General features: G+C 44.2%; 1 protein-coding gene across 1 annotated transcript; it reads left to right on the forward strand.

Annotated features, from left to right (window-relative positions):
* The first annotated feature begins 2,683 nt into the window (after positions 1 to 2,683).
* CXHXorf66 (chromosome X open reading frame, human CXorf66) lies at positions 2,684 to 5,857 on the forward strand. The gene is made up of 3 exons (NM_001206800.1): positions 2,684 to 2,815; positions 3,494 to 3,650; positions 4,837 to 5,857. The coding sequence occupies exons 1-3, from the start codon at positions 2,728 to 2,730 to the stop codon at positions 5,675 to 5,677; spliced, it is 1,086 nt and encodes a 361-aa protein (NP_001193729.1). The 5' UTR covers positions 2,684 to 2,727; the 3' UTR covers positions 5,678 to 5,857.
* Positions 5,858 to 7,715: the final 1,858 nt, after the last annotated feature.

Consider the following 7,715-nt stretch of genomic DNA (forward strand, 5'->3'; position numbering starts at 1 on the left):
TTGGGCGTGGGGTATCTCTTCACGGCTGCTCCAGCAAAGTGCAGCCAATGCTCCTTACCTTGGACGAGGGGTATCTCCTCACCGCCACCCTTTCTGACCTTCAACGTGGGATAGCTCCTCTAGGCCCTCCTGTGCCTGAGCAGCCATGGCCTGGGGTTGGTCCTCCCGCCCACCACCTCTGGCCTCGGGCGTGGAGGCATGGGGTAGCTGTTCCAGCCCGCCCACTGCCCCTGGCCTCGGGCTTAGGTGGGTGGGGTAGCTCCTCCTGACCGCCGCCCCTGGCCTCGGGCTTAAGGGCGTGGGGTATCTCCTCCCGGCCGCCCCCTCCCCGCCCCCGACCTCGGACGTGGGGTAACTCCTCTTGGCCGCCGACCTTCGGGCATGGGGTCCTCCCGGCTTCTGCCCGTGATCTCGGACATTGGGTAGCTCCTGTCCGCTGCGTTTTAGCGTGCCCGTCGCAGCCACCTGGAATTTAGAAAGATGGTAATGATGACCCTGTATGTGAGACAGCAAAAGAGACACAGATGCACAGAAGAGTCTTTTGGACTCTGTGGCAGAGGGCGAGGGTGGGATGATTTGGGAAAATGGCATTGAAACATGTATATTATCATATGTGAAATGAATCGCCAGTCCAGGTTCGATGCATGATACAGGGTTCCTGGGGCTGGTGCACTGGGATGACCCAGAAGGATGGGATGGGGAGGGAGGTGGGAGGGGGGTCCAGGATGGGGAACACGTGTACCCCCATGGTGTATTCATGTCAATGTATGGCAAAACCAATACAATATTGTAAAGTAATTAGCCTCCAATTAAAATAAATAAATTTATACATTTTAAAAGAAGAAACATGTATATTACCATATGTAAAATAGATGACCAGTGAAAGTTCAATGCATCAAGCAGGGCACTCAAAACCAGTGCTCTGGACAACCGAGAGGGATGGAGTGGGAAAGGAGGTGGGAGGGGGGTTCAGGATGGGAGCGTCACATGTACACCCATGGCTGATTCATGCTGATGTATGGCAAAACCCACCACAATATTATAAAGTAACTATCCTTCAATTAAAATAAATAATTTTTAAATAAATAAATAAATAAAAACCACACACACACACACACACAAACCCACCTCAAATCAAGGGTCATCTCCTCCAGGACCCCCCACTTTGAAGAGATAGTCCTTTTGCATGATCTTGTGGCACTGTATCCTGTGACATCACTGCCTGCATATGACATTACACACCCTGTGTGCATGCATGCTAAGTCACTTCAGTCGTGTCCAACGCTGTGTGACCCTGTGGACTGCAGCCTGCCAGACTCCTCTGTCCATGGGATTCTCCAGACAGGAATACTGGGGTGGGTTGCCGTGCCCCCCTCCTCCAGGGGATCTTCCCAACCTAGGGATTGAATCCACATCTCTTACATTGGCAGGCGGGTTCTTTACCACTAGCGACGCCTGGAAAGCCCATTATATACACCGTGCTGTGCTGTGCTCTGCTGTGCTGCTGCTTAGTTGCTCAGTCATGTCTGACTCTGCAACTCCACGGACTGCAGCCCGCCAGGCTCCTCTGTCCATGAGGATTCTCCAGGCAAGAATACTGGCATGGGTTTCCATGTCCTCCTCCAGGGGATCTTCCCAACCCAGGGATTGAACCCAGGTCTCCCACATTACAGGTGGATTCTTTAGTGTCTGAGCCTCCTGGGAAGCCCAAGAATACTGGAATGGTTAGCCTATCCCTTCTCCAGGGGATCTTCCTGACCCAGGAATCAAACCTGGTTCTCCTGCATTATAGGCAGATTCTTCACCAGCTGAGCTACCAGAGAAGCCCCATTACATAACCTAGTGATTGGTTATTTACATGTCTGTCTCTCCCTTTAGATTTCCAACTCTTAAAGGCAGGGACTGTGACTGTCTGAATGCTCATGCTTAACACAAAGCTTCCTGTCACATAGATTTCCAGCATGCTTTTGTTGAAGCAATGAATCGTCGTCCATGCTACCTCTCTCTCCTTCATGCCCTATGGCTTGCCCTTCCTCAAGTCCTACCCACATCAAAAGACATCTCCAATACATTAATTACTCTCCATCTTTACAACTCTGCTTCAAGCCACCATCCTCTATCAGGTGGACCTACATAACAGCCTTCTAATTGTCTAAATTACTTTAACCCTAGCAATCTAGTTCCCATACAAGAGTTGATGGGGTGGGGGCGGGGGTTGGGTCTAAATTGGAGAGCTCATCATGTCACTCACTAGCCAGAAAGTCTTTAGTGGTACCCATTAAAAGCAGCTCAATAAAAAGCTTGAGGGACATTAAAAATCTTAATTTTAGTAAGAAAAATTCCTACAAACTTATACCCCAGGATGATTTAACCTCTAAAACACATTAAGAACTACTATAGGGCTGTAAGGTGACTCCTTAACATTTAATAAAGAAAAATAGTTCTTCAGTATCTAGAGCTAACTCATTTTCTCTGCCTTCTGTGCTTAATAATGCCTCAAACTTTTTGATTTAAATCTGATAGAATATTTGATGTAATGGAGAAATAAAGGATTAAAAGTCTTTTCATAATATTTGTACCCAGGAGCTCATGTGTCACCATGGTGAGATTATGCTGTCAGGATATGACATAGAATGATTATGAAGTCATAGGCCCCTAAAACAAGCTGAGCCATTTTAAATCCAGCAGTTTCCTTGGGAGAGGAAACAGGACAACAAGGTCCTGGACATGAATCTCTTCATTTATGTCCTCCTTTTATCAATTTGGACAAGTAGTTGTTTAGATAGAAATGAAAGCAATGGATCTGCTACTGCAGGTATGTCCCTAACCTTAAAACCTAGAAATTATGATCTATTATGTTAAATGTATTCCAGTACTTAATTAGACAAGCTAGCTGTGTATAAGAAATCTGCTGTTTATTCTACTTTACTATGAGTAGGTCTTCGAGAATTTCTAGGACAACACCTGAAAGTTTTACTTCTGTGTAAACATTCCAAACATAGAAACATGAAGAGTACAGCCTTACTGTCCCCTTTCATTCCCCTTCCCCACCCAATCCACCAACCCCTGCCCCTTCCCCTCCAGCCATACCAGAAAATTCTATGTGAATGAATCTAGCATGGTACCTAACACATAGTAGGTTTCAAGAACTGTGTTTTCTTGTCCCATCCCTTTTCCCACCATACACATTCACACACACATCAACACTCCAGTGCATTCACACATTCAAATACCTAGGTAATGGGTTGAACAAGCCATGACGTGGGGTAACCTAGGTAATTATACTGATTAGCCAAAGACAGCTCCCAGATTTGGCTTGTAGACTGTGGCTGGCTGGGGAGGTGATAGAGGGAGGAATTTGGCAGTGGTTATCATGCTTAAAGAAATAATTGATGATGAGATTTGACTTGGATCTGCAGTAACAAACCCCCATCAAAATGGAAGCAAACTTGGTTCCCAAGCACATTTTCTAATGATACATGTTCTTTCATAGTAACTACACATGCTGAATTCAAGCAGACCAAACTGCAGGAATTACGGCGACGTCTACTCATTATTGTAATTGGTACCCTTATCACTGGCTATATGGTCTCGTGTACCTGCTTGCTTCACTATAGCTGTGATAGCGAGGAAGCCCATACAGCAGCCAAGTAAGTCTTACACCTTTGAATAAAAGTACAAGGTTGTGGGGAGGCACGCGTTCTTCACTATACTCTATAACTGTGAGAGCGGGGAAGTCCCCAAAGCAGCAACATTAAGTCTTACACCTTTGAACTAAAAATACAAAGTGGCCGGGTGTAGGGGTGAGGTGAGGAGGTGGGTGTGCATGCGCATGAGGAACTGTACCTGCACACGCATGCGCACTCACACGTAAGCGGGTTCACTGTTCTTTTGTTACTTACCATTAACTTGAGACTTCAGAAGAGCTACCAACATCTTGTGGGCTGGATATGTTCACTTAAATGAAGCTCTTAAATTATCTCAAGTACATTATCAACTTTAGCCAAAACTATCTCCTATTCAGGGTTCACTTGAGCCCCAGGCTGCTAATTTCATTGTAAGTTGAGTCTATGAAAAGAGGGAATGACTATCAAAATAAGACAGAATCAAAATCTTCTCAGGGGAGAAGGAGTTGGGTCTCTGCATTCCAAAGATAGTAACACATTTTGGATAATCTATCATTTTGAGATGTAATAACATGAAAAATTTTCAACTGTGTTCAGTGATTCTAGTCCCTGGCTTTAATATAGGAGGATTAGGCTGGCACTTGATATACCAGGTCTCTAAAAATTTCCCAATCCAAGGACTGGTGACTGAAATATACCACTGTTCTATTCCTTCAGTTTTAGAGTTAGCTTGTGAGGATTAATATGTATGGTTACAAACCTTGATGGTGTAAATATGATAGGAAAACAATGAATTTGGTCTAAGACTTTTTTATGTGACAGGTTGTGACATTTGTGCCTCAGTTGCATATCAACTTGTGGCTTTTTTGTAAAAACTATAATTTCTGGATTAGATAAATTCTCTCTCTCCCTCTCAACAGTAGATTTGAAACAAGTTTGTGTCATTGCGTATATAGACTATATGGTTATCCACTGTGGTTGAAACAGCAAAATTAAGAAAAAGAAAAAGAAAAAGCATTCAACACGAGTTCAAACCTGTAACCTGACTCATAGTTTTCACCACACTCTGATTCTTACTGTGTTCAATTTTCCTGCTAGAGCCACAAAAAGACCACAAGTCTAAATTGACACAATAGCCCGTATTTTCTGGTAACAGCAATCTTACTCCTCTGATTTAAATTGTCATATTCCAAATCCTCTGTATTTTCAGGGACAAGAAAGAAGATATCACCATCAAGGCATCCAGGTCATCTAAAATATCATTTACTGACTCCAAGTCACCGACTGCTGGTCTGGGTGATCCAGAAAGACAATCCGTGGTATCCAGAATAGATAAGTCATCTGGGCCCTCAAGTCCACGAAAAGTTCCTTCAAGTGCAGAAAAGTTAGTCAGGCCCTCGAGTCAAAAAAAACCATCCAAGCCATCAGCTCCCAAAAAAGTGTTAGGATCACCCCCCCAGGAAAAGTTGCATAGAACACGCAGTCCAAAAAAGGCACATAGGCAGGCTCATGCCCATAAGCCAGTCAGTCAGGTCAGTCCATCCTATCCAGAGAAGGCCATCAAGTCAACTTGGCCACCAAGTCTACAGTGTCGGGCCAAGCCAACCAAAACTCCTCTACCCTATCCAAAGAATCAAAGCTTCCCTGAGCAATCAAGTGTAGATAAACTGACCAAACGCCAGAGATATCTTAAACTAAAATGCCCAGCTAGTGCAGGTAGGGCAGAAATATTATCTAGGCCTCATCCAGTGAAGTTTTGTCGATGCTACAAGGAAAAGTGCCTTGTTTGCAGAGCTGTTTCTGAGCCGTTCATCACTCATGTTTCAGACGCAAATAAAAAGCATGTTCCAGTTCCACTGTTTTCACGCGAATTGAAGCACTTTTACAAGTCATATAAAAAGAAACAACCCAAATACAACACACTGTATGGCAACATGAGTGACAGTGATATCACAACATACAACAGTGATGGTGAGAGTGACAGGGAGGTGATTATAATGTGCAATATAAAATGCAAGGAAGACATCTATAAAAACTCCCGAAATAATTAAGGGATCAAAAGAAAGACCACCGATGCAGAAGAAGCAAGCTTCTATCAATTATTATATGCTCACCATATTTAAGAACCTGGTAGAGGAAAACTCCACTTGGTATCACTATTGAGATTAGACTTATATCCATCTCGAGGCAATTTACTTGAAAAATAGTAAATAAATGTGTGACATAACAACTGATTTTGTTGTAATTATTATTGTATTTTAGAGGTATAAATCTCTTTGGGAAGTATCTTAGATCTACTTGGGCAAATTCTGGGAGATGGTGAGGGACAGGGAAACCCAGCCTGCTGCAGTCCATGGGGTCGCACAGAGTTGGACACGACTTGATGCCTGAACAACAACAATGTAGATCTGGTCACTTGGATGGGCTTCCCAACTGGTGCAGTGGTAAAGAATCCACCTGCCAATGGAAGAGATGTGGGTTTGATCCCTGGGTTGGGAAGATCCTTTGGAGGAGGAAATAGCAACCCACTCCAGTAGTCTTGCATGGGAAATTCCATGGACAGAGGAGACTGAAGGGCTACAGTCGATGGGGTCGAAAAGAGTTGGACACAGGCACACGCTTAAATGCGAACCAGTCACACACACACACACACACACACACAAATATAGAAAGGGATTGCAAGATGGGTACCCTGGGCTCCTCTTCCCCTTGGATTAGCCCTCAATTGAAGTCTCAACCCAACTATCTTTTAAATTTTGACAGAGTGTCCTCACAGTTTAAGACTGTCTTTCTCTGGTGCCCAGTGTGTGGCGGAAATGGTTCTGTGTGCTTGATTCTGGCTGCATTGGGGAAATTCCTGATAGTTATTTCCTTTTTTAAAACATATTTATTTGACCATGCCAGTTCTTAGTTGTGGCATGCAAACCCTTGGCTGCAGCATGTGATTCTCTGACCAGGGATAGAACCCAGACCCCCTGCATTGGGAGTGTGGAGTTTTAGCCACTGAACCACCAGGGAAGTCCCAATACTCATTTCTAATACCACTGCCTCTGATGACTGCTACCAAAGTAAGGGTCCAGGCTCCAGCCCCCACTCTCAAGGTTTTTGATTCTTTTGGTTACCCTTCAAATTGATAAAGAGAGTTTGCCCTGTTGTGCATTCTCAGAATGGCCCAGATAGAGGTCGGATATCTACCCATTTTCTTCACAGGGTACCTTCTTACTTAGAATCCAGAGGGCTGGGAGGCCAGGGGAAAACCTTGGAGTTATATTTTCTAGCTTCCTCACTGATGAGAGGTTATCCCTGCCCACTTCCAAGAGCATGGTTCAGAAAAACAGACAAAATCCTGCAGTCCCAGCCTATACTCTAGTACAGTGAGGTCAGTCCCCTGTCACATTCAGCAGGGTCAGTTAAATTCCATAGCTAGCATATATTGGATGTGTACTACTTGCCAGACATTGTACTAGTCCCTTTATGTCTGGGATATCTGAAGGCCACCCTCCCCTCAATTTTACTGATTTAGAAAAAGGACTCACAAGACTCAAAAGCAGATTATAGTCATGGCTGAGGTTTATTAGAGCAAAAATATACAAATCAAGAGCAACAGGAAAAAGACTTCTTTTTGGGTGAATCAGAGAGGTTGGACATGTGCTTTTGAGTACTTGCCCCTCTGGGGCCACCTAGGACATTCTCTCTTCTCTAGCAATAATCTAGAGGCATGTGTGCAACACGGCTCTGCCCAGGGAAGCCTCAGCATCTGAGGCTTTTATGGAGAACAGATTCCATAGGTACATCATGCTCCATGACCAGACATGGCAAGTGAAACTCAGGATCCCAACAATGACACCAGATGCACATTATCGATGTTGATGTTTGTGCCAAGCAATCAGGTGAACAAAACATGATCATCAACCAATTAACATTAGAACATTCCCCCTGGGTTGACCAATAGTCAAATCATGGTTTCCAGTTCCCTTGACATACAAGGACCAAACAACCAGACCTGCTGTGTTAACACTTTCCTCACATTCACATATTTTATTTAATCCCCAACAGTCCCCTATTATATGGACTACCATATGAGTTAAC

This window comes from Bos taurus, unplaced genomic scaffold (assembly GCF_002263795.3).
Source record: "Bos taurus isolate L1 Dominette 01449 registration number 42190680 breed Hereford unplaced genomic scaffold, ARS-UCD2.0 Super-Scaffold_1723_ScbfJmS_2085, whole genome shotgun sequence".
Lineage (NCBI taxonomy): Eukaryota > Metazoa > Chordata > Mammalia > Artiodactyla > Bovidae > Bos > Bos taurus.

Bases quoted from the DNA above. Each gene is read 5' to 3' on its own strand.
- CXHXorf66 (NM_001206800.1), top strand. From the start codon at position 2,728: ATGAATCTCTTCATTTATGTCCTCCTTTTATCAATTTGGACAAGTAGT. The intron at 2,816-3,493 runs GTATGTCCCTAA...GTTCTTTCATAG, and splicing joins CAATGGATCTGCTACTGCAG to TAACTACACATGCTGAATTC. The intron at 3,651-4,836 runs GTAAGTCTTACA...CTGTATTTTCAG, and splicing joins GAAGCCCATACAGCAGCCAA to GGACAAGAAAGAAGATATCA.